The sequence below is a fragment of the Marmota monax genome, unplaced genomic scaffold (assembly GCF_021218885.2).
Source record: "Marmota monax isolate L192 unplaced genomic scaffold, Marmota_monax_Labrador192_F-V1.1 WCK01_AAM20220418_F8-fsc00041, whole genome shotgun sequence".
NCBI classification, from domain to species: domain Eukaryota; kingdom Metazoa; phylum Chordata; class Mammalia; order Rodentia; family Sciuridae; genus Marmota; species Marmota monax.
In genome coordinates, this window is record NW_026695238.1 from 13,104,110 (window position 1) to 13,131,186 (window position 27,077).

General features: G+C 42.7%; 1 protein-coding gene and 1 long non-coding RNA gene across 22 annotated transcripts in view; one reads left to right on the plus strand and one right to left on the minus strand.

Annotated features, from left to right (window-relative positions):
* Positions 1-1,338: 1,338 nt before the first annotated feature.
* Positions 1,339-4,418, minus strand: LOC124089761 (uncharacterized). Its single transcript, XR_006850849.2, has 3 exons — positions 3,719-4,418; positions 3,336-3,419; positions 1,339-2,288 (listed from the first exon to the last, which is right to left on the minus strand). It is a non-coding gene; the product is annotated as an uncharacterized LOC124089761 (long non-coding RNA).
* A 10-nt stretch (positions 4,419-4,428) lies between these two features.
* Positions 4,429-27,077, plus strand: part of LOC124089757 (nuclear body protein SP140-like protein) — a 98,383-nt gene continuing 75,734 nt past the window's right edge. For 14 of the 21 annotated variants that reach the window (XR_009226316.1, XM_046439987.2, XM_058577542.1 and 11 more), the window contains exons 1-2: positions 4,432-4,567; positions 26,662-26,703. Coding sequence is in view for 17 of the 21 variants with exons in the window: in XM_046439987.2 (XP_046295943.1) it covers positions 4,536-4,567; positions 26,662-26,703 (74 nt within the window). In the remaining 4 variants the exon portion in view is untranslated. Of the gene's footprint in view, positions 4,568-5,699; positions 5,767-16,434; positions 16,534-18,701; positions 18,940-26,661; positions 26,704-27,077 lie in introns of those variants that run through there. The other 7 variants (XM_058577527.1, XM_058577528.1, XM_058577532.1 and 4 more) reach the window with 7 other exon arrangements.

Below are 27,077 nucleotides of genomic sequence, written 5' to 3' on the forward strand. Positions count from 1 at the left end.
TATACATCAGCGCTGATTAGAAATACACTTAGGATGAATATTCTTAGGATGCCAAGTCCTCTATGCAGGGACAGTTGGGTTGATCCTCTTCCGTGATCGAGTCTCCTTAGGACAGTTCATTTCCTGTCCCCTAACCACTAAGTCTTCATGAAGCTACCCTTCCCTTCTCCACCACATCTTTTATTCTGTTCAGCAACACTGAGGTCCCTACCACATGCCACCCACTTGAATAAAAGCACCCACTTACGAGCTGGAACAAGTGGAAGGCAGCTACCAGTGGTCTCCTTCCGTGTGCTTGGTGGAGGCCATCTCTGACCACGCACGCCTCACCTGGCTCCCCCAGGATCCGATAAGTCCAGAGGTCATTCTGGCTCACCACTCTTAGTAATGGACGTTTGGAGGGATTTGCAGAAACATTAGCAATGGCCGTTTTGTCAAAGGCTTCACTTTTATTCAAGTGGCTGTGCAACCCAACTGCCTCCTCCTCCAGTTCCGGCAGCCATGCTGTTTCCTCTGCTTCTGGGGCATCCAGCTCAATAGACCCCTGAGGCTCCCCAAGAGGCGCCAGTTTGACCCTAACTAGGATGAAGTGTTTCTCCCCCTCTCTGAGAGCAGCCCTAGTTCCTTCTTGTCGGGTGTTACAGCACGGAGCCATCCTGATCCAGATCTCCGAGTGTTGGCCGTGAGTGTTCACTGGTGCCCACGACCACAGCAAGCTGCCCCGGGGAATCCCCAGGATATAAAAAATTATGAACTCTGAAGCAGGTTGCTGTTTTTCAGTCAGAGAAGTAGGACCCTAAGTTAGCAAGAGTTGGGTGAAGCTAAGACGTTTTGCTTCCGTCCCTTCAGGAGTCAGAGGACACTGAATGGTAGAGGAAGGTGAGGGCCACCCCAAGGGAGACCAGGGTGCTTGAGGCAGGACTGGGCAAGGCATTTCCTGAACTTCTCAGCGTAACCCACTCCTAGAACCTCTCAGGCCTTCCTTTAAAAGCTCATTCTGCACCATCTGTTTTTGTAGCTTATTGAATGTTTTAAACACATTTTAAATGACAAGATCTACATGTTTGGAAAGGACCTCAGGATTATGCTGCGGGGGCCTCAGGGGAGGGAGGTGGGCAGGTTTGAGGGCTTCAGCCTCCAGGGAGGTGGAGAAGGAAGGGCCACCCTGGTGCTCCCAGGTGGGATTCAGCTTTCTGGGAAGACAGAGGTCTCCCTCAAGGATGGATGGCCCAGATGGCAGCACCTCCCTCGGGATTTGAATCAGGAGGTCTCTGCTAGACCACAAGCCCAGATATGCTCATGAACTGTCAAATATTAAAACTTCCCGAACTCAATCTCTTAGTTGGTTCACCTTTATTTAGAATGAAATAACAGAGCTTCTACTACAAATATCAAGGCATTTGGGTTGTTTTTGAAAAGAGAAAGATTCTTGATTTCTGTTTCCAACAAAGGACAAAAGAACCTAGGTGTAAGGAGACTGTAATACTGGGTTAGGCCACTAGAGGGAAGTGTAGACTTGGCTGGAGCCAAGTCCAGGAGTAAGGTGGGCTGTGGGCTGATGGGAGAGGGACTCTGCTGCACATGGTCAGTCTGTGCCCACCCTTGCTGCCTGGGGACCATAGGAAAGAAGCAAGAGTAGTGTCACTGGACTCTGGGGATCCTGGTTCTGCCACCAGTAATCAGGGAACAGGATACAGCGGTCCTTGTTCACTTGTGGCTACAACAGAGGATAAACTGAAGGGCCGCGGGTGATGATGCAGATCGCAGGTGGGGACTGGAGATGTGGCTGGGCCAACCTCCTCCCTTATGCCGCACAAGGACTGAGGGCTTCTGTGGAGGTGTTTCTCGTGGCTGGACCCCAGACCTTCAGAAGGTGGCCAGATGGACCTCCCACATTCTCCAGTGCTTCCCTTCCCTTCTTCACTCCTCAGAACCCCTCACCCTCAACCCATTCCTCTTCTGCAATGGTCTCTCTCTCTTCCTATCCATCCCTTCCCCATACATTCTCTTCTTCCATAGAAATAATCCTTTCCACCTCTAATCATCCCTCTTGCATCTTGCAAACTTTGCGGGTTGGAGTGACCAAAGCTCTACACCCCTTAGCCCATCGCTGAAGTTCTGTCAAGCAAAGGGCAGGGTGGGGAAGGAGTGAGGCTCAGTCTTACCACAGTCTTTAAAAGCCGCCGAGTACCCACTAAGCCAGGGGGATAATTGCATCATGGTGACATAGTTGCAAGGGGTTCTGATCCTCAGACTCTTCACCCATGTGGGGCTCAGGTAGGAGAGAACTGGGGGGAGAGACACAGACCATGGGCTAAACATATTTAGGGGCAGGAGGCCCCCCACATGCCATACTTTCCCCCCACCTGAGTTCTAACCCAATTGAGAGATGGGCAAAAAGGAGGTCAACAAACCTCCTTCATTCCTGATGAAAGTGGAATTGGGGACGTTCTTAGGTGTGTGGTAATAAAGTGATTCCCCAAATCGAATCTCAGAATTGGACTTATCTACACGGTCTCAAGCTGCTCCAGTCAACCACATGGCCCTAGCCCCACGCTGGACCCTGTCCTTGTGCACCCAGCTTGGGGGTGTTAATAGAGCCCCAGTCTCTGCAGGTGGATGGCTATGGAGAGGCTCGACAAGGGGACACTCCCACCCACCAAGCTCTAGTCAAAGAATCTGCCCCAGAAGAAGGGAGGGGGCAGGTGTGTCGTGCTGATCCATGAGCTGCCTCCCAGCAGGAGACTCGGGAGGCCCCCGCACTCACTCTCCATGTGCCCACCCACAGGAGGGAGGCCAGACTCTCCAAACTTGTGTCCCAGTGGCCACAGCTGCTGGGGTTGCATCCTGCCCTCAAACTCCAGGCTGGGATGCTGACTCCTTGTCTCAGAGATAGATCTCTTGTCCCCAAGGGGTGTCCAGGCTGGGGAATCACCCTCCCATCCCCTGTTTCGGAGGTCCCAGCTCTTCTTGGTGAAGCTCCCAAAGCCATCTCTCTGTCACTCCCCTGCCCTGGGTCCTCCTCAATTGCTGCTCTCCTGCTCCCTGGCTTCCAGGCTCCTGGATCTCGAGCAGACACAGAGAAGGCCTGGCATGTTCACATCAGCGCCCAGCTCTGCACTGGCTCTGGCCAGCCTACTACACGGGGATGGCCGGGGGATTCGCCAGGACAGGAGGGTGAAGTCTGTGCCAGGGCTCGTGTGGCCCACCCTGCCCCCTAGAGACCGGACAGAGGACACCTGCGCCCAATGAGGCTCAGCTTACCAGCCCCTCTGCCCCAGAGAGAAAGCGCATGTGGGGTGGCGGTGTCTGTACCTGTCGGCACGAGTATGTACCTGTAGGCACAGTGGCCCTGCCCACTGGAAAAGATGTCCTCATCAGTGCCTGGAATCCGCCCCATCAGTTTGGTGCTCACTCTTCTGGGGAAAGAAAAGTGGATCAACGGTAGGAACCTCCGTCCTCCCCCCACAGTGTCAAGCACCCTTGCTCACCACCAGAAGGAGTCGGGTTCGGTGGACCATGGTATGAAACTATCACTTTCGAGCTCTGGCCACTTCCAGCCCCTGAGTCCTCTGCCCTTTGCCCATCCCCTCCTGGCCCTGGAGTCTGCACACCCTGGCTGCTGGCTGCATCCCTGACCGTGCCCCAGCCAAACAAGCATAACTGGGAGGCAGAGATCCCCCCATTGGGTCCCCCTGCCCTTTCACTTCTAGACCACCTGGGCTCCTTCCTCCATCCTCCTCCACTGAGAGGTCCAGTGACTTCTTTGATACACAGCGTCTCTTCCTCAGCCCTTGCTGATGTGTAGCAGCTCACGGTCAAGGCACCTTATACCCTTGCATCTAAAATGTCAGCCTTAGCCCTAACCTGGCTCAGCATGTGGCCCCCAGGGGCTTGGAGAGACCTCCCCTGCCTCTGACTGATGTCTAGGAATGCGAAGAGTATTCTGCCTCCTTTGTAAGGCTGAGCACGTCAGCTCTCTCCAGCTCTGGTCTGAACGTCAGGACCTTCCTGCGTTTAGTCCAGTCTCCCCCATTGGCCCGAGAGAAGTTTCCAGCTTTCCCTCCTGGAAGAAGCATCTGCCGTAGACACGCTGGGACTCACTAAGTCTCTGGTTGTAAGGAACAGCCACGGGCACAGGCACAGGCACAGGCACAGGCGTGCTTAGTCATGAAGGGGACACAATTGATAAGGACTATCATCTAGAGACAGACAGAGGGGACACCTGGGAGTGGCCCTGCTTGTCCCTGGGGTCCCCTTCCCTGCCCTGCAGGCCTTCATCCTCCTGCTACACTTCAGGAGAGCTGGGAGCCCGTGGGCCGAGGGAGGAGGGAGGACTAGCTTGGCAGTGGCTCATCAGAGGTCGAACAAATACTTTCACTTCTCTTTTCCCCAACGGGGCGGAGCGCTATTTGGTGAGTCAATCCAAGGGCCCACTTCCTGCTCAGGGTCGGGCAGCCACACTGGACACAGGCGGGGGACACTGAGGGACAAGGGGTCACCCTCCCAGACCCAGGCAGGTCCAGGGCAGGAGGATGGCAGACGGGGCTGGCGACCCGAGCACCAGGTGAGTCTCTCTTCTCCCTTGGACTTCTGTCTCTGGCCGTGTGCTGCTTGAGTTCAGCCGGGGTCTAAGGCGGTACTGTGGCTCAGTCCTGCTCCATGGGAGCAAGGTCTGCACTAGATGAAGTAAGAGCTAAGAAAGAGGAAGAGGGATTTTTTTAAAGGAGCAGGACGGCTGTCGATGTGAGTGCAGCTCACCACGAAGCACAGGAACTCACGAGTTTCTTGTTTTGCAGTTGCTTCTCAGTGGCGGGGACTCTGTCCCTCCCAGCAGGGATTGGCCATTTCCCATGACCTCTGAATGCTCCCAGTCCTCCCCCACCTCCCTCCACCTTTCACAGGTCACTTCAAAGAGGGTAGGTGGGGCAACACAAGCTCCAGGGTAAACATCTGGCATCTTTTCAAGCCAGCGAGCCTGGGGTGCTATGGTCCAGCACCTGCAGGGGACCAGCTTTGTCAGATCCGGGGCTGTCCCTGTGCTGACGGGGTCTGAGCTCTTTCTCTGTTTATCCTGATCAAAGGAAAAAAAAGAGAGATAGGGCCCATGAGGAGAAAAGCTAGTGCAGGCCGAGTTTTATTTTCACTTTAGTTTTCTGTTTCTGGGTAGGTCCTACCTCTGACAAGAAAAACAATAGAAATTCTATCTTTTCCTCTGTAGTGGGCTCAAAAATAACAAGACTTAATGTTTTTTATGTCTACAAAAGGAATACACTATACAACCTTGCTCATAAAATTTCAAACAGCATAGAAGTATACAATGGGAAAAAATTCCCTTCTCACTCACTTTCAGCTTCCAGTCCCAGGTCTGTGAGAAGTCTGGTCACGTCTTCTCTTTCCTGTGCATTTGTCTATATAACTTGTTATCATAAATGCATTTTATAATAAATGAGATGATACTGTACATTTTTTCAGCATTTTATATTGCCACTTATTTTAAAAGTGGAAATCTTAGAGATCTTTTCACCTTAAAACATGTACATGAACTTTGTTTTTTTAAAGCAGCTTAATGCTATTCCACGAGATTGATATAGGTACCATAATATTTTTTTTTTTAAAGAGAGAGAGAGAGAGAATTTTAATATTTATTTTTTGCTTTTTCGGCGGACACAACATCTGTGTTTGTATGTGGTGCTGAGGATCGAACCCGGGCCGCACGCATGCCAGGAGAGCGCGCTACCACTTGAGCCACATCCCCAGCCCTAGGTACCATAATATTTAAACCATCCCCTTCTGATGGACATTTAGGTTATTTCAATTGTTCACTTTTCTAAGAGGCTGTGATAATGATTATATACTTTATGTTGGAATTCTACATAATTGTATCAAAACCCAAAAATGTGGAATCATTGAGGCAAAGGGAATCAATGTGTACTCGTTTATAGGCTCAGCTAAATTGCCTTTGTAAGAGGCTGAATATGAATGTATTCTCCTACTAACAGCAGATGAGACGAGCCACCTCCCCACGCCCAGCCAGACTTTGTCAAAGTGACGGATGAGGAGGTGCACGTTTTTTTCATTTGTATTTTCCTGATTAGGTAGGAGGTGGCTCAGTTTCTCTCGTTTGTCGGCTGTTAGATTCCCTCTCCTCTTGCAGGTTCATTTTCTTTGCCAGTATTATTTGGGTGTCTGTCCTTTGTTTCATGATATGGGAGATTTAGCTGGATATCCTGGAAAAGTATAAATGTAGCTTCCTTGTCCTAACTTTGTGCGTGGTGGCTTTCGTCTTACTAAAACTTACATTTTAAGGTGCAACCTATGATGGCATTGATTTCATAAGATATAAATAAAGTGGTGTGGGAAGTTACTGATGGATTGATTCCATGAGCACTCTCAGTGTATCATGATGGTTCTTGTGTTCTTTTTTGGCTGCATATTCGAGTCTACTTTTAGGGGCAAAAGAAAATAAAAAGAGAAAGTTCCTTTTCGAACATTTTTGACAACTTTTTCCTTTTCAATTTTATGCAAAATTATATTCCACTGGAGTAACTTCAGCCTTCTCAGCCCAAAGGCTGCTGGATACTTTCCTCTGTCTGATTCTTTTACTTCATGTTTCTAGTGGTCACCTTCAGCTTTTCCTCCATGACAATTACTCAATTTTTAGTAGGTTTATTTCTTGTAATTTCTAATTTTAAAAAACCAAACAAACTGTGTGTGTGTGTGTGTGTGTGTGTTTGGAGAGGATCTTAATTTTTTCCCATAGCACTACAAGCCGCACTTTTAGCTGGGTCCTTTAAATCCATCACCCCTCTACACGACGCTGCTTTGCTTGGGTCTTTGTGGGGTGTCAAGCCCTTGGGGGGATGTTCTCCTGGTCTTCTGAGTCATTGTTCCAGACTGATCCTGCCTGAATCTTGCATTCTGCGCTTGTTCATTTTTCGGGTGCTGGCTGTGGTTTGGTAGGCCTCTCGCTGATATTTGCCCCAAGTTGCTCACCCAAATGTCGTGCTTGCTCAGATATAATTGGATTGAATATTTTTTTTCACATTTCCTGTCTTATCTGAGACTGAATTGTTTCCCACCTGAGCTTCAGTTTGAAGTTTCTGTTTTGATTCTCACCTGTTTTTCTGAGGACACCATGGAGTGATCGCCAAGTGGCCATGTAGGCAGGAGGGTGGTTAGGGTTTGGATATGAGGTGTCCCCCCAAAACTGTCTGTTAATGCAGGAATATTCAGAGATGAAATGATTCGATTGTGAGACCTTTAACCCAATCCATCCACCCTGGTTCAAATGGACTGATGTGAAAACCATAGGCAGGCGGGGTGTGGCTGAGGGAGGTGGGTCCCTGGGGGTGCGTCCTGGATGGGCTGGTCTTCCTGTGGTCCCTTTTCCCTCCCCACTTCCTGCGCCACCATGAGCAGCTTTCCTCCACTAGGCCCTTCCCCATGATGCGCTGCCTCACCTGGAACCTGAGCGGTGAAGTCGGCTGACCATGCACTACGACTCTGTCCATGTAAACCTTTCCTCTTCTAAGTTCTTCTTGTCAGGTTTTTTAATTTTTTAATTTTTAAGGCGAGCTAGAGATGTAATGCAGTGAGTTCCATCCCAGTACTTCCCCACTTCCACACCTAAAAAATTAAAGAACACATCAACCGTTTGAAAGATATGGGCCTTGTTTGGATAACCAGATATTTGAAGATTTTAAGGAATTAATTGTTTTTACTTAGATGTCATAATGGGATTGTGCTTATTTTTTGCAGTACGGGGGACTGAACCCAGGGCCTCACGCATGCTAGGCAAATGCTCTACCACTGAGCTACAAGTCCAATCTTTTTTTCCCCCATAGTTTTATTGAGGTAAAATTGAAGAACAATAAAATGCATATTTTTGAAGTATGCAATTTGATCAGTTTTGACATGTATGTAACCAATATAACCAATATAAAAAAACATTTCCATTGTTTTTTTAAAATCTGAAATCATGAAGACTGTGTTTCCTGCATGATTACATTAGAAATCAATCACCTTAAGCTATATAGAACCCCATCCCCACATCAACTATTTCAAAATCAAATAGTGCACTCATAAATACCTCTGAGGTCAAGGAAGAAAGTACAAGTAAAGTAAATAAAGAGTGCTTTGAAGTGATAATAAAAGCTTAAGATACCAGGATCTCTGGGATGAACCAGTACTCAGATGAACATTTATAACGCTTGTGTCAGAAAGAAGCTAGAACAGAAAATTATTTTCAAATTAAGTAGTAGGAGGGGAAAAATAATAGTAGGAGCAGAAATATATGAAATAGAGAAGAAAAAATATAGCTAAAATTTGATAAAAATCAAGTCTGTTGAAGAAAAAAGCAAGAACACAAAAATTAATATCAATGGAAAGAGAGCTGTCAAAATAACCCTACAGATGCTAAAAATATATTAAGGTAATATTACAATTGTATGCCAACATATGTGATAGCTTACATAACATGGTCTATTCAAAGAAGGATTTGTGTGCTTCTGAGAAGAAAGTGTATGCAGTCATTGATGGATGAAATATTCTATATATGTCTGTTAAGTCTAAATCATTGATTGTATTTTTTATTTCTATAGTTTGTTTGTTTAGCTTTTGTTTGGAAGATCCATCCAGTAGCGAGAGAGATGTGTTAAAGTCACCCAGTATTATTGTGTTGTGGTCTATTTGATTCTTGAATTTAAGAAGGCTTTGTTTGAGGCTGGTTCAATATACGGAAATCAATAAATGTTATTCACCACATCAATAGACTTAAAAATAAGAACCATATGATCATCTCGATAGATGCGGAAAAAGCATTCGACAAAGTACAGCATCCCTTTATGTTCAAAACTCTAGAAAAACTAGGGATAACAGGAACATACCTCAATATTGTAAAAGCAATCTATGCTAAGCCTCAGGCTAGCATCATTCTGAATGGAGAGAAACTGAAGGCATTCCCTATAAAATCTGGAACAAGACAGGGATGCCCTCTCTCTCCACTTCTCTTCAACATAGTTCTCGAAACACTGGCCAGAGCAATTAGACAGACGAAAGAAATTAAAGGCATAAAAATAGGAAAAGAAGAAATTAAATTATCACTATTTGCAGATGATATGATTCTATATCTAGCAGACCCAAAAGGCTCTACAAAGAAACTATTAGAGCTAATAAATGAATTCAGCAAAGTGGCAGGATTTAAAATCAACACGCATAAATCAAAGGCATTCCTGTATATCAGCGACAAATCCTCTGAAATGGAAATGAGGACAACCACTCCATTCAAAATATCTTCAAAAAAAATAAAATACTTGGGAATCAACCTAACAAAAGAGGTGAAAGACTTATACAATGAAAACTACAGAACCCTAAAGAGAGAAATAGAAGAAGATCTTAGAAGATGGAAAAATATACCCTGTTCATGGATAGGCAGAACTAACATCATCAAAATGGCGATATTACCAAAAGTTCTCTATAGGTTTAATGCAATGCCAATCAAAATCCCAACGGCATTTCTTGTAGAAATAGAGAAAGCAATCATGAAATTCATATGGAAAAATAAAAGACCCAGAATAGCAAAAACAATGCTAAGCAAGAAGTGTGAATCAGGCGGTATAGCGATACCAGACTTCAAACTATACTACAGAGCAATAGTAACAAAAACAGCATGGTACTGGTACCAAAACAGGTGGGTGGACCAATGGTACAGAATAGAGGACACAGAAACCAATCCACAAAACTACAACTATCTTATATTTGATAAAGGGGCTAAAAGCATGCAATGGAGGAAGGATAGCATCTTCAACAAATGGTGCTGGGAAAACTGGAAATCCATATGCAACAAAATGAAACTGAATCCCTTTCTCTCGCCATGCACAAAAGTGAATTCAAAATGGATCAAGGAGCTTGATATCAAATCAGAGACGCGCCGTCTGATAGAAGAAAAAGTTGGCTACGATCTACAGTCGGTGGGGTCGGGCTCCAAATTCCTCAATAGGACACCCATAGCACAAAAGTTAATAACTAGAATCAACAAATGGGACTTACTCAAACTAAAAAGTTTTTTCTCAGCAAAAGAAACAATAAGAGAGGTAAATAGGGAGCCTACATCCTGGGAACAAATCTTTACTCCTCACACTTCAGATAGAGCCCTAATATCCAGAGTATACAAAGAACTCAAAAAATTAGACAATAAGAGAACAAACAACCCAATCAACAAATGGGCCAAGGACCTGAACAGACACTTCTCAGAGGAGGACATACAGTCAATCAACAAGTACATGAAAAAATGCTCAACATCTCTAGCTGTCAGAGAAATGCAAATCAAAACCACCCTAAGATACCATCTCACTCCAGTAAGATTGGCAGCCATTAGGAAGTCAAACAACAACAAGTGCTGGCGAGGATGTGGGGAAAAGGGTACACTTGTACATTGCTGGTGGGACTGCAGATTGGTGCAGCCAATTTGGAAAGCAGTATGGAGATTTCTTGGAAAGCTGGGAATGGAGCCACCATTTGACCCAGCTATTCCCCTTCTTGGTCTATTCCCTAAAGACCTAAAAAGAGCATGCTACAGGGACACTGCTACATCGATGTTCATAGCAGCACAGTTCACAATAGCAAGACTGTGGAACCAACCTAGATGCCCTTCAATAGACGAATGGATAAAAAAAATGTGGCATTTATACACAATGGAGTATTACTCTGCATTAAAAAATGACAAAATCATAGAATTTACAGGGAAATGGATGGCATTAGAGCAGATTATGCTAAGTGAAGCTAGCCAATCCCTAAAAAACAAATGCCAAATGTCTTCTTTGATATAAGGAAAGTAACTAAGAACAGAGTAGGGACGAAGAGCAGGAGAAGAAGATTAACATTTAACAGGGATGAGAGGTGGGAGGGAAAGGGAGAGAGAAGGTAAATTGCACGGTAATGGAAGGAGACCCTCAGGGTTATACAGTGGAGGGGGTAGAGAGAGAGGAGGGGAGGGGAGGGGAGAGGTGGGGAGGGGGGAGGGTGGAGGATGGGAAAGGCAGCGGAGCACAACAGACACTAGTATGGCAATTTGTAAATCAATGGATGTGTAACTGATGTGAATCTGCAATCTGTGTATGGGGTGAAGGTGGGAGTTCATAACCCACTTGAATCAAAGTGTGGAATATGATATGTCAAGAAATTTGTAATGTTTTGAACAACCCACAATAAAAAATTAAAAAAAAAAAATTTGGCAAAAAAATAACAACTTCAAAAAAAAAAAGAAGGCTTTGTTTGACGTATCGTGGATGCTCCATTGTTTGGAGCATAAATATTTATGATTATTATGTCTTGTTGATGTATAATTCCCTTAAGCAGTATGAAATGTCTTTCTTTGTCCCTTCTAATTAACTTTGGCTTGAAGTCCATTTTATCTGATATGAGGATAGAAACCCCTGCTTGTTTACACAATCCATATGAGTGCTATGTTTTTTCCTATCCTTTCACCTTTAGTCTGTGGATGTCTTTGCCTATGAGGTGAGTCTCTTGGAGACAACATATTATTGGGTCTTGTTTTTTAATCCATTTTCCAGCCTTTGTGTTTTGATTGATGAGTTTAGGCCATTAATGTTTAAGGTTAGTTGTTGAGATATGTTGTTGAGATATTAATTGTTGAGATATGATTTGTGTTCTCTGTCATTTTGTCTTATTTGTATTTTTTTTTTTTTGGTGTGTATGGGGGGGGGGGTACCAGGGATTGAACTTAGAGGCACTCGACTACTGAGCCATATTCCCAGCTCTATTTTGTATTTTATTTAGAGACAGAGTTACTCTGAGTTGCTTAGCACCTTGATTTTACTGAGGCTGACTTTGCATTCATGATTCTCCTGCTTCAGCCTCCTGAGCCACTGGGATTACAGGTGTGTGCCACTACACCTGGCTTTTATTTCTAGTTTTTAATTTGACTTAGTTTCTCCTTTGATTGACTGTTCCTTTAGTGTAGTTCCTTCCATCATTGGTTTTCACTTTTTTTTTTCCTTTCATCTTCATGGAATATTTTATTGAGAACATTCTGAATTGCAGGCTTTCTGGTTGAAAATTCTTTTAATTTTTCTTTATCATGAAAGTTTTTTATTTCATCTTCAAATTTGAAGCTTAATTTTGCTGGATGTAGGATTCTTGGTTGGCATCCATTTTCTTTCAGAGCTTGGTAGATATTATTCCAGGATCTCTTGGCTTTGAGGGTGTGGGTTGAGAAATCAGCTGAGATCCATATTGGTTTCCCCCTGAATGTAATCTGATGTTTTTCTCTCACAGCCTTTAAAATTCTACCCTTATTCTGTATGCTGGGCATTTTCATTATAGTGTGCTTGATGTACATCTGTAGTAATTTTAAACATTTGGGGTCCTGTTAATCTCTTGTGTTTGATTTTCCATTTCATTCTTTAGATTTGGGGAATTTTCTGATATTATTTCATTGAAAAGATTGTGTACTCCTTTGGTTTGTACCTCTGTACTTTCATGTGTTCTGATAAATCTTATTTGGTCTTTTCATATTATCCCATAGATCTTGGAAGTTCTGATCATGGTTTCTTTATATCTTCTCTCCGTGGCCAACTCTGTTTGCCTGAGGTTCTGTCTTCCAAGTGATCTAGTCTGCTGGTAATGCTTTCTATTGAATTTTTAACTTGGCTTATTGTTTCCTTCATTTCAAGAATATCTTTTTTTTTTCAGACTCTCTCTTTATTGAAGTGATCTTCTGCTACCTGTGTTTGCTTTCTTACATCATCCTTTACTTCTCAGATCAGTTTAATCATGTACATTCTGAACTCCTTCTCTGCTATTTCTTCCACTGTGGCGTGGTTGGATTCTGTTATTGGAGAAACTTGGTTTGCTTGGGGATATTTGTTCCCTAGCTTTTTCATGTTGTTTGTGTATCTACCCATCTAACAGCACAGATCTGAGGCAGTAGAGTTTATACTCTGTGGACTTTATAGTGTCCCTGAAGTTTTCGAGTACCTCACTGTTTAGGGGGAGACAAGTAATACAACAACCACTGCAAACAATATAAAGCATTAAACCAAATAGTTCCAACGATGATGTCTACAATGTTAATTATCTCAGTAAACAGAAATGATACGATCAGTTATTGCCTATAATAAAAACAACAAGTTTGCAAAAGGGTTTACATTTTCAGATGGTGGACAGAGAGAGAACAGAAGTGATACAGGATGTGGTGATCATGAGGAAGGAGGGGAGAAGAAGAACTGAAAGATTAAAGGAAGAGTGAAAGAACAATAGAGATTGGCTGTTAGCAGAAGAAAAGAGAGAATCAAAGGAAACAGGATTAAATCTATACTTATAAAGCAAATTTTAAAAAACATTAAAAATAAAAGAATACAAAACAAAACTAAAATTTACTAATAAACCATCCTAGTTCACAAAAAACTAATCCATGCAAAATAACTGTCTTTGAAAATGCTACAGATGAGAAGAAGAAAAAATAGGAGACTGTATAAATGTCCATGTACCATTAAGGTCACAATTAAAAAAAGAACTAAAAGAAAAGAAACAAAAGAAAAGAATCTTGATGGAGAGTTAAAGAATTATTTCCTTTGGAGTCCAGATGATTCCCACCTTCTCTTCTCAGCAGTGCTAGGAGGGGTCTTCTGGAGGGTGATGCTCCGCCCTCTGGGTGCTGGAGTGGGAGAGGTAATCCCATAAGGCAGAATTCTTGGAGGTAGGGCTTAGGCTTAGGTGGGCTCCAGGCTCTTGGCTGAATGCCAATTGGGCTGGAGATTTTAAATCAGTGCCCCACCAGGGCCCAGTGATTGCTGGTTCACACTGAAAGATGTCCCCAGGGATCCCCTGAGATCTACTCATGTGGTGGGGAACCCAATTCTTAGTCCCCCTAAGTTACCTGTAGACCCCACATTTCCTGTTCTCGGATTCATTCTCCAAACAATTTCTCCTGACCCGCCCTTCCAGCCAGATGGGTCTTTCCCAGCTGGTCTTGCAAGCAGTTGGATTAGAGGGGAAGGGAGAGCCAGGTGGGGTTCCACGACCAGTTGTGCCCTGTGTAAACCTGTCTCCACATTTGATTTTCTCCTGGGCACTTAAGCACACTCCGTGTCATGCAGTGTGTGTTTACTGGGCCTGTATTTTGGGTCAAACTTGGTTTTGCCAGGAATCGGCCCCCTCAGTTGCTGGCCCCACACACAGCAGCTGCAAAATAGTTCCTTCCTTAGTCTCCTGCATGCTGCCTGGAGAGATGGTGGCTTCTCCACACACAGATATCATGCAGTGCATCTTTCAGGTTTACCAGCAATGTCCTTGATCTCTAAATGCTCCATACCCAGATATGCCCTGGGCCTCCCCAAAATGCAGGTTCCTTTTGTAAGGTCAGGCACTGGTGATCAAAAGGAGGCAGGTTAAAAGCAGCTGAACAAGGCTTTATTGAGATTCGTTCCCCGGGGAGACCCTCCAGTCCATCAGAACCGGTCCAGGGGAATCGTGCACAGGCTCAGCCATATTGGAATGTTATTGGGCTTAGGTCAGGAAGGGAGGGCTTGGGACAGGAAAGGGAGGTTTTTAGAGTTCCTTGTCCTCCTGGGGTTGGATGGGGAATCTTGCTGAGATCCATGTCCTTCCAGGATTGGTCAGGAGACCCCGCTGATTGACAGGTGGTTATCACTGCTGTCTGTCGGCGCCTGATTGGTTGTTCTTTCCTATGGTGGGCTGCCTGGTGCTTTGTTCCCTTAGCCACCTGGAACCCACCTAACCCCCTTCATTCCCTTATCCCTCCACTGTTCTCAAAGAGGGACTGCTCCGGCTGGAGCTTCCAGCCTGGCTGTGGCAGCAGCTGTGCCAGTGGGGATTTCTTCCTTATTTTATTATAGCCAGACTCCTGAGGGCTGATCTGCTTTGAATGTTCAGTTTTAAATTCCAGTAAAGTCCCCCTGCTTTTTTGTGTTCGCCCACCTTGCTAAGACGTTGCCTGTTGGTTTTCCTGGTTTCACTTCATGGAGCAGCAACCTCCTCTCTTCCGCCATCTTGAAAACCTCCCTTGCCAGGTATTTGGATCCCAGCGATGCAAAAGCAAACCAAAACAGAAGTTGGTACTGAGAAGTAGGGTCGTTGTTGTGAGCAACTTGACCATGTGACTCAGAAACATTGCTGCTGGTTTGTGGAAGGGATTTTAAAAGTTTCTAGTTGCAGATGGGGAAGCTATAGAATGTGATAGGTGGAGCTTCATGGGCAATTCTGCTGGCGCTCAAAAGACCAGAATGCCAACAGGAATGCAGACTGGGTTTGTGAGGTTCAGAGAAAAATGAGGACTCCACTGGGAATGGGACTAGAGGCCACTCAACAGGTATTCTGGCAAAGAACTTGCCTACACTTTGCCCATGTCCTGAAACTTTGGGAAAGCCACATTTAAAGGTGTTGGACTAATTAATCTGGCAGAGGAAATTTCAAGGCAGCACCGTCAGTGGCATGAATATTGCTGGCAGTTTTGGGCCAGGTTTACTGTAAGAATTGGAAGCAGAAAGCAGAGATAAATGATATTTTAAAAAACCTCACATTTTGGCCAAAACAAAGTAAAGCTGGGTTAAGGAAAGTGTGCTCATTAAAGAGATTAAAACCCCCAAAGAAATTCTAAGTACTTTGCAGAGACAAAGGAAAACATGCCTTGAGGGTATTTTCAGGAATTGGTAAGACCACAACGATTTCAGGGTCAAGGGGCCGAAGGGGACATTCCTTTGTGATCATGGGCATTCTACTCACGCAGGGGGCCCTAGGAAGTTGTCTCACCATGCTGCACTGCACAGGGACTCAGAGGTCACTGCAGTTGTGATTCTGGGGGTCCAGGTTTTATGTGAGCTGGCAGCAGACCTTGGTGTCGTCCACATGGTGTTGGTTCTACAGGAATTCAGACTGCTACAGTGACGGGGTCATGAAGGTGTCCACTGAGAATTCAAAGGAAGGCCTGGGAGGACAAAGTAGCAGGGTCAGAGAGCCAGGCTAAAAGAAAGGCCATGTGGGCTGCACCTGGCAAGGCCAAAAGGGCAGGGCTGCCCAAGCCTTCTTTATTTTTTTCCTCTTGGTACTAGGGCTCCAACCCAGGACGCTTAACCACTGAGCCATATCCCCAGCCCTTTTTATATTTTATTTAGAGACAAGGTCTCTCCAAGTTGCTTAGGGCCTCACTAAGTTGCTGAGGCTAACTTTGTACTTACAATCCTCCTGCCTTAGCCTCCAGAGCCACTGGGATTACAGGCATATACCACTGGGCCTGGCTTGCCCAAGCCTTTTGGAAATAGCATCTCAAAGCCAAGTGTCCTAGGTGCTGTTCAAGGAATTATGGGTGGAATTAGGGGACCTGTTTCTCCATCTGGGTTTTGGTCTTGCTTTGGCCTCATTTCTTCTTCCTATGCCTCTATTCCTCCCTTTTAGAATGGTGATGTTTACTTCATGCCACTGGACATTGGATATATGCAACTTGCTTTTGACTTTCACACGGGTTCACAACTGAGAATTTGCCTTGAGTCTCAGGTGAGACCTTGGACTTGGACTTCTGGGAAACACTGGAACTGCTAAGACTCTGGTACTCTTAGAGGTGGACTAAATGCATTTTTGCATTGTGATATGGATATGCGCTTTTGGGGGCTGGGGTGGACTGTTATGGTGTGGATATGAAGTGTCCCCTAAAAGCCTCTATTACTGCAGGGATATTGAGAGGTAAAATAATTAGATTGTGAGAACTTTAACCTCAACAGTCCATCCTAGTGTTGATGACTGGGTGGCAATATAGTTAGAGGAGGTGGGTCACTGGGGGCAGGCTCTGGAAGGATTGTTCTTCCTGTGGTCCCTTCCCCCCACCCCTCTGCTTCCTGTTCCCACCATGATTTTCTGTCCCTTCTGCCGATGTACTGCCTTGCCTGGGGCCCAGAGTCAGCAACCCACAGACTGAGACCTCTGAAACTGTGATCCCCAAGTAAACTTTTCCTCCTCTATGTTGTTATGTTGTTATTGCCAAGTATTTTGGTCACAGTGATGTGAATGCTGACTAGCAGGTGTGTTTATGTGTCCTCTCCTCCCTTTCTTTGGCCTGTCATGGCCCCTCCTGTGCCAGCCCCACCTGGTCACAGCGATGCCAGCTTCCCCATAATTTCCAATGGTTGGTAGAGTAAATCTTCTCTTCTTCCAAAGTGTTTCAGGTCTTTGCCTTTCTGATTCAGCTTGTCAAAATCTTGTGGGGATTACATTGACCTATGGGTTTACTTGAAAAGAATTGATATATTTATAATGTTGGGTCCTCAATCTCGGGAATATGGTCTGTGAGTATTATTCTTTAAAAATTGTGTTAGTCAACTTTTTGTCATTGTAACCAAAATACTTAACAAGAACAACTTAGAGGAAAAAAGGTTTATATGACTCATGGTTTCAGAGGATTAAGTTCATGGTCAACCAGTTCCATTCCTTTGGGTGGGCCTGAGATAAGGTAGAACATCGTGGCAGAAGATGTGGTGGAGGAAGCTGCTAAGCCAGGAAGCAGACAGCGAGAGAGAGAGTGAGGTGAAGGGGCTGGGAATATGCCCTGAAAGGCACATCCCTAGTGATCTACTTCCTCCAACCAAGACCTACCTCCTAGTAATCGGTTCAGTTATCGATTAAATGGATTAATTCACTGATGAGGTCAGAGCCCTCATGATCATGTTATTGCTTAAAATACTCTGAACCTGGCTGCATTGGGGATCATGCTTTCAACATGAGATTTTGGGGGACATTTCAGATTCAAACCATAACAAATAACAAATTTATATTCTCCTAACATATGCAAGGCCCTGGGTTTGATCCTCAGTACTCAGTTAAAAAAAAAAAAAAAGAATCTTGACACTGAGGTGGTATTTGCCAGACATCTCTGCCATACAGTTACCATTTCCTCCTGTTATGGTTTGGATGTAAGATGTCCCCCAAAAGTTCATGTTTGAGACAATGCAAGAAGGTTAAGAGGAGAAATGATTGGATCATGAAGGTCTTAATCAAATCAGTGGCTTAGTCCCCTGATGAGATTAACTGAGTAGTAACTAAAGGCAGGTTGGGTATGACTGGAGGAGGTGGGCAACAGGGGTGTGACTTTGGGGTATAAATTTGTATCTGGCAAGTGGAGGCTCCCTCTATCTCTGCTTCCTGATCATCAAGTGAGCTACTTCCCTCTGCCACACTCTTCCTCCATGACGTTCAGCCTCACGTGAGCCTGTGGAATGGAGCCAGCCATTAGACCCTCCTCCCTGAGTGGTCTCTGGTCTTCGTTTCTTTTTTTCCTTTTAATATATATAATATATATTTTTATTTGTTCTAATTAGTTATACATGACAATAGAATGCATTTTGACATATCACACATAAGTGGAGTCTAACTTCTCATTCATCTTATTGTACACGATATAGAGTTACACAGGTCATGTAATCATATATGCACTCTAGTGGTTATTTTGAATTGTCAACTTGATTGTATTAAGACATGCCAATGATTAAGAGGCTTCTGGGTGTGTCAATGAGGATGTATTTAGGAATGATTGGCATATGGGATAGCCAACTGAAATGGAGACCCTCCCTAAGCATGGGCAGCACTGTCCAATAGGATGATGGCTTGGATGGAATAAAAGTTGGAAGGACAAGGAAGCAGCAGCAGATGTAAGCTTGATTCTTCTTGAACAGGTTCTTGATTGCCGCTTCAATTGTCTGAGGATATCGGACTCTCTCGCTTCTTCACTCTTCCAAAGTGGACTCTGCCAGTGATTCTCCAGGGAGTTTCCAAAGCCTTAGGTCTCAGACTAGGGTAGCACCATTGATCCCTCTTGTTGTGGGGCTTCAGCCTCTTGGACTGCGCAGCTACTGGTTCTCCCAGCTCTCCAGCCTGCAGACGGCCATTGTGGACTATCCAGCTTCTGGTTGTGTAAGTCAATCTAATAAGTCCCCTTTTTATAAGTACACTTCCTGCTGATTCTGTTTCTCTGGAGACCCTGACTAATACATCCACATAACATAGTAATGACTGGACTTCATTTCTGAACCCCTCACCCTCAGGCTACCAAACCTAAGATCTGATTCTCTGGAAGCCACCAAGGTCTTCACTTCAAAAGTGGCTTCTGCACTTGGGCACCCCCTGGGTTTCTTCTGTCTCTTTAATTTTTCCTGGTAAAATCCTTGCCATGTCTTCATCTGTTCAGGGACTTAATAACATTTACATTTATAACAGCTTTTTAAAGTGTTTTTTCAGCATGGGTAGGGGGGCTTAGGTTGGTTTAGTTCTGCCCTTCACCAGAATCAAGGTCATTGATTAATTGATTAATTGGCTTGTTTTTCAAAGCTTATGGTTTGAGGATTGGTGGCAACTTAAGAAGTTTTTCTCTGACTGCCTCTAAGATTTTTCTCTTTCGGGTTTACTGTGATGTGTCCAGATTTCTTTTTCTTTATTTTTCCCATTTGGAGTTTTCAGAGTTTCTTAAGTTTATGACTTGATTTCTTTCTTCTGAAAAATCCTCAGTCATCTCTTTAAATGTTTCTTCTTTCCTTCTATTTCCTCTTCTCTTTTACTAGGACTCAAAGTGCAAGCCATGTTAGACATTTAGACTGTTTCTCACATGTCTCGTACTCCTTTATAAATTTTTCCATTCTTAAATTTTAGTTGGGTATTTTGTATTGATCTGTCTTGCAATTTGTTACTTCACTAATTTTGGTTTTATTCTGTATTCAGTCTCCTGCTAAATCCTTCTATTAAGTTTAGTTTAAGAAATTGTGCTTTTCTGGTCTGCAATGTCCATTTGATTTATTTTTGTAGAGTTCAACTTTCTGTTGGAATTTTCTGACCATATATTTTCTCCATCTTTTTATCCATTTTCTTGAACATTTTTATCACTGGGTGTGTGTCAACTCCAATCTCCATATCATCTCTGTATATGATTCCATTATTTTTCTCTTTGGTCTTATAGTCTTATGTTTTGATGTGACTATTAATGTTTTACTGAATGTCAGACATTATGTGTAAAAGACATAGAGTCTCTAGATGTTATCCTCCATGTAAGAATAATTCCCCCTTTTCTATGTTAGGCAGCTAAAGTAATGGTCTGATTACTTTAAGCAAATCAGGGCATGAAATGAGTCAAGATTAGTTTGCATTTTTTAATAAAAGTTAATATACCTTTAGTTTTCTCTGATTGTAGGTAAGAATCTTCAGGAATTTCAGTAGAGAGACTGGGCAGTTAAGTCTTCTCTGCTCTTCAAAGATTTTGTTATATTTTTAGTCTCTTGCTTCATGCAGCTTTAGAACTGAGAAAAGTTCTCAACAGGAAACCAAGTTGTTTGATTCCTTGAAGGCTATGATTTGGCAGTCCAGCCCCGCAAGACCATCAAATACAGTGTTGGTTTCCGCTTTCTGGTGGGAGTCCCCTGGCCAAGCCAAGCCCAGATTCTCAGCCTCTGGCTGTGTCCAGATTTGACAAGTACCCTACCCTCAGAGGACCAACAAACTACAGATTTCACGACTAGATCCATGTTCCCTCCAGGGCTCTTGACTCCCTCTCCATGTCCTCTGTCCCTCACCATGACAGTTTTTGGCTTTTAAGTGTGGTAGGCTGGCAGGAAATTCTACTTTGCTTTTCAGGGGCACTTGATATAATTTCTAGCCTTTTGCTCTGAATAACTTCTCCAGATACCTGGAGGGGCACCTGGCAGTGTGTGTGAGGCTCCTCCAGTCTCCACGCCTGCACCATCACCAGACTCTTCTGTTTTTCCTGTCCCCAGCTCACTCAACCTTGGCCACGCCCAGCTACTCAGCTCCCTTCCCACAATGAACAGATGCCCCAGGTAGAGAAGGAGGTAAAGAACAGCAGCAGCTCCTCAGCTGTCTCTGAGAAGTTTTGCCTCTGGAACCTCAGTCCCTCAGTCTGGATTGTTTCTCTAGCTCTCTAATGCCTTTAAAAAATAGAAATAAAAATTATTTTGATTTAGTTTTCTAGTTGTTCTAGATTGTGCTTTCGACCTGCCTCTGATCATCCAACCCCCTGATGAATTTTTGGCTAGATTATCTTGTGCAGATACTAAGTAAGGGTGATTCTGTATTCTGCTTTTGCTCTTCCAACATTACCCAAAATTACATTCAAAAGGTTTGTGTTATAAACTCAAGTTTGTCGATATTTTCCCCTTTGTGCCTTGTTTAAGAATGCCTTTCAAGAACTGGCAGTGTAGCTCAGTGGTAGAGCACTTGCCTAACATGTGTAAAGCCCTGGCTTCAATCCCCAGTGTGGCAAAAACACTACCACCAACAACAACAACTAGGAATACAAGATAAACCCTCCTAGCGCATGTCGCCCAGTGACCCTCTTCCTCCAGTGAGGTCCTGCCTCCTAGTGGTGCATTCAGCTATGGATAAATCCACTGACGATCTGGGAGCCCTGGTGACCCACTCATTGCCTAAAGCCGGCCTCTGAACCTTGCTGCACCGGGGCATTATTTTTGTAAATTTGAGGAAAAAAAACAATACATTTTTATTCACTATAATTCCCATACTGTACAGAAGCTCACCAGAACTTATTTTTCAAACTTAGTACCTTTTGACCTGCGTTCCCCCTTCCCCACCCACCTGCCAGCCCTTAGCATCTGGTAGCTTTCACTACTTTGCTTCTTTGAGACCCACTTTAGTTTCCACACATGTACAAATGAGATCACACAGTATTTGTCTTTCTGTACCTGACTTATTTCACTTAAAACAATATCCTCTTGCTTCATCTATGCTGTTGCAAATGATGCAATTTCTTTCTTTAAAAAACTAAGTAGTATTCCATTGTGTGTATATACACTACATTTTCTTTCTTTCTATTTGTGTAGAATGGGGGTAATTGGAATTGAACCCAGGGGTGCTCCACTATTGAGCTGTACCCCCAGGCATTTTTATTTGATGGTTTGTTTTTGGTTTTATTTTTTGAGACAGGATCCCTCTAAGTTAAGGATCTCTCTGAGTTTCTAGGTTGTATCTAGTAAATATAGTTGTGTTTAATCTGCCAGTCTTATCCGAAAGCATGGACAGGATTTCAAATGTGACCTGTCTCATAATTCCTGAGCTAATACCTACTTGATCACGTCACACTACTTTTTTTTTTTTACCCATTCCTGAATTCGATTTATGGTTACTTTGTTGTGGGATTTAACCGGATGTATTTATTAGTAGCTTGGGCTTAAAAATTTTGCTTCTTAATTTTTAACTGTCTGGTTTTGATAGCAGAACTAAAGTCGCCTCATGAAATGATTTGGGGCCATCTGAAAAAAATTTAAAAGGTTTAGAATGATTTATTCAATTCAGACATGCTGGGGTGCTGGCGATTGTCCCTAAAATTGTGGGAAACTGTGCGGTGTGAGCAGAGGTCAGGATCAGACAGGTTTGGAAGTATTTTATGCATTTCCTCTATTGTTTTTAATTATATTTACTTCCAGGGTTGATTCTTAGTTCTGTTTTCATTTTCCTCAAAGGTGACATTTTTCCTTGATTGTCATACTTCTTGGTAGGAAGTTGTAAAATAATTCATTTTTTTAAGTTTTTTTTTTTTTTGTAGTTGTAAATGGACAGAATGTCTTTATTTTGTTTATTTTTATGTGGTGCTGAGGATCGAACCCAGTGCCTCACGCATGCTAGGCCAGCGCTCTGCCACTGAGCTACAGCCCCAGCCCTGTGAAAGAATTTCTTTCAAAATGTTTTGATCTTGCCCTTCTCTGGAGAAAAAATCCTCTTCCTTATTCTTACCACGGTTTATCTTTTCTTTTGTTCTCTTGACCAGTCTTGCCATTTGGTGGGTCTTTTCAATGAACCACATTTTGTTTTTATAGATTTACTACATCTTGTTTGTTTGTTTGAGATTTAATTAAATTATGCTTTTCATTATTATATTTCTCTACTTATTTTCTTTCCTAATTTCTTACTTCAGACTTGTTGGAAGATTACCTTGTTTTTATTTCCTAATAATGACTTCGTTGAAAACTTAATTTTCTTGTAAATGTTCCTTGTTTTCTAAAGCACACATTTTAGGCTATGAGTGTTCATCTCTGTGCCACTTTGGAAATGTCTGATTTATATGCACTGTCTTCATTGGCGTTAATTTCTTGACCAGTTGTTATTTCTTATTTGATTTGCTCTTTAGCCTAAGAAATGTTTGGAAGGAAACTTTAATGCCTCTTCGAGTTCTCCTTTTGACTTTTCATTATTTATCACACTGTGGTTAGAAAATGTGTTCCTTAGGATTTCTGGTTTTGAAGGTCTATTCCTATTTCTTTTGTGGCCTGATGGATGGTCATTGTTGAGGCTTCTCTGTGTTTGAAAGGTAAATAGTGTAATGATTAACTGCATGGCAAATAATGCCAGATAGGAGACAGGGAGGAGGTGGTAGAGAGGCCAAGTAGGACATCTGAATTCTAGCTCTGCCACCTCCCAGATGTGGAGCTGGGCCAGCCTGGGTCATACCTGTAAAACTGGGGGTGACAGAATTTGCATCCATTGCACGTAGGGGTGTAGCTCAGTGGTAGAGCACGAGGTGAGCATGTGCAAGGCCCTGGGGTCAATTCCCAGCAATACAAAAGAGTGGTACCCATTTCATAAAGGGAGTATGGGGGAGAAATGAGTTAAACCATGTATCAAGCACTGAGAAGAGTGGGGTAAAACAGAGTGAGCACTCTGTGGAACCCCATGGTATGACACCCTGAAATGTATTTATTTGTCATATTTCAAGTTGGTTATTTGGAGAAACTGCAGACACAGGTACTCCTCCAAAACTTTGTTCTTTTATATAATGGAACTGACCCCCATCTGCACCAATAAACAGCAGATGCAGTTCTGGGCTTCTCCATCTGATGTCCCCCTTTCTGCCCAGAAAGATCTTTTCCCAGGAAGGAGAGATTGGGGGTCTGACGCCTGGCCCAGCAGAGATGAGCACAGGTGGCTATTGCCTGGGAGAATTTATTTGTATAACAGGATCCTTCCCTCAACTCTCCATAGATTGTTCCCCCTCTCCCAGAGGCCTGAGCGCCTGTCCTCCTGTGCAGCTCTCTGTAAGAGTCAACCTTCTTGACCTTCTCTGAGTCTCATTCCGAATGTGTGTGGCTCTGTGTTAAATATGTAATAAATTTGTTGTTGTTAAATCTCTATTGTCCGTTGACTCAAAAGGCCTAATTATTGAACTTGTGGAGGAAGTAGGGGAAGCCCCTTTTGACATCTGAAAGATGTCAGATATTTTTAAATGTGCTGCCACGAATTGTGAGCTCTGTCGTACCCATCTATTTAATCCAGGTGCTCATGATTATTTTCAAATCTTTCATTTGATTTGATTTCAGCTCACTAAGTTGGCCAATTTCTAACAACTCTGTGTTAACCTGTTATACTACAATTGTGAGTTTTTGACTTTTCCTGCACCACTGTTAGAATTTCCTTTCAATATTCTTAAGCAGTTTCTTACAGATCATGATTTCTGCTACTTTATCTGGAAGAGTTTTATTTTTAATTTTTGTGGGAAACTTCTACTCAAAGTTAGCTTCTGTGGTGTCCGTAACTCTTTCAACCTAAATGCTTTGTGTTCGTGGTGTTAGTTTTGGCGCAGAACCCTCCCTCACTTTGCATTTGCCTGGTATATCTTTTTTAATTTCTTCATTTTTAATCTTGAGTTGGTTTTTTGGGGTGTGTCTATTATAAATAGAATATAGCTGAATTGTGTATCCTAGCCAACTGAGGTAGCTCTACATTGTACAAACCAAGTTATTCCACTAACAATTATTTTGATCACTGTAGTCTCTGTATTTATTCTTGCTCTTATCTTTCATTTGGTTTATACATGAATTTCTGTTCCTCTCTCACACTAATTCTTACCTGCCTTTGGATTTGTTGCATTTCCTTTGATCTACATTTTTTCCAAATATATATAATTTTTAAAATCCATTTGTCAATGGACACTTAAGGTGTTTCCTTCCTATGTTGTCACTGTCGTGAGTCATGCTGCAGCGAACATGGGCGTCCAGGAATCCCTTTAACATGCAGATTTGACTTCCTTTGCATATATATCCAAATATGGATGGGTTGGTTGCTGGGTCATATGGTAGTTTTATTTTTAATTTTTATGGGAAACTCCATTCTTGCTTTCCATGATGGCTACATGAATTTCCATTCTCACCAACAGTGAACAAGGGCTCCCCCTCCTTCAAATCCTTGCCAACACTTTTTATCTCTTGTCCTTTTGACACTAGCCACTAGCGGTCCTAACAGGTATGAGGCGGCACCACACTGTGGTTTGAGTCTCTGTTTACTGATGTCAAGCTTTTTTTATATAGCTGTTGGCCATTTGTATATCTTCTTGGGAAAATGCCTCTTCAGGTTCTTTGCAAACTTTGAAATGTGATCATTTGTTGTATTGTTCTATTGTATGAGGTCCTTATATACTTTCAATATTCACCCTTTACCAGACACAGGGTTTGCAATACTTTCTCCCTGTCTGTAGGTTGCTTTTTCATCTTGTTTTCTTTGCTGTATGGAAGGTTCCAGTTTGGTGTAATTTTTCTTTATTTTTTCTTTTGTTGCTTATGCTTTTGGTGTCTTACACAAAAATCTCATTGCTAAGACCCATGCCAAGGAGCTGCTTTTCTATATTTTCTTCTAGGATTCTTGTGCCTTCGGGTCTTACATTCATGATTTTAATCCATTTTGAGTTAATTTTTGTGAGTGGTAGAAGATAAAAGTCCAGTTTCTTTCTCTTTGTTTTTCCCCTGTGGATATCCGGTTTTATCAGCACCGTTTGTGGAACAGATTATCTTTTCCCGAAGTGTGTTTGTGGCAATGTTGTCAAGTATTATCTGACTGCACATTTCTGGCACTATCTCTAGGCTCTCAACTGTGTTCCTCTGGTCTATGTCCCTGATTTTATGCCAGAAACATGCTTTTTGATCACCATAGCTATGTGATACAGTCTGAGATCAGGGGATGTGGTGTCTCCAGCTTTGCTCTTTCTCAAGATTACTTTGGTTTTTGCTCTCTTCTGTGTTTCCATTACAAATCTTGGAATTATTTTTCTATTTCTACAGAATGCCATTGGAATTTTGATTGGGATTGCTTTGAATCTGTAGGTCACTTCAGGTAGTGTGGACATGTTAGCAATATTTATTCTTCCAACCATGAACACAGCATTATTTATTTATTTATTTCTGTCTTTTTCAGCTTCTTTTATCAATCATAGACTTCAGTACAAATCTTTCATTTTTTGGTTTAATTTATTTTTAAGAGTTTTATTTTTTAAATTTTTTTTTGCTATTGTAAAAGAGATTGCTTTCTTAATTTCCTTTCCAGATAGTTCATTGCTAGTGTACAGAAACACAACTGATTTTCATATATTGATTTTGTATCCTGTAAGTTTATGAATTTGTTTATTAGTTCTAACTGGTTTTTTTCTGGAGTCATCAGGATTATATATATATATATATATATATATATATATATATATATAGTCATGTAATATATATATATATATATATATATGTAGTCATGTAATATATATATATATATATATATATATATATATATAGTCACGTAATCTACAAATAGAGAGTTTTACTTCTTCCTTTCTGATTTTCATCCTTTCCTTTCTTTCTCTAGCCTGATTCCTATGGCTAGGACTTCCAGTACTGTTTTGAAGAGGTAAGTGAGAGTGAACACCTTTTCTTGTTCATTACCTTAGAGGAAAAGTTTTCAGCTTTTTGTTCTTGAGGATGCCAGCTGTGGACTTGTCCTATATGATCTTTATTATATTGAGATGCATTCATACTATACCCGATGTTTGAGAATTTTTACCATGAAAGGCTGTTGAATTTCATCAAATGTTTTTTCTGTAACTGGTGAGATAATGGTGTGAGCTTTGTCCTGCATTCTAGTAATGCGAGGTATCACATTTATTGATTTGCATATATTGAACCATCCTTGCATTTCTTGCATCCCTGGAATAATGGTAATCGGTCCTTTCAGCGTGCTTTTGAATTTGGTTTGCTAGTGTTTTGTTGAGATTTTTTAACTTG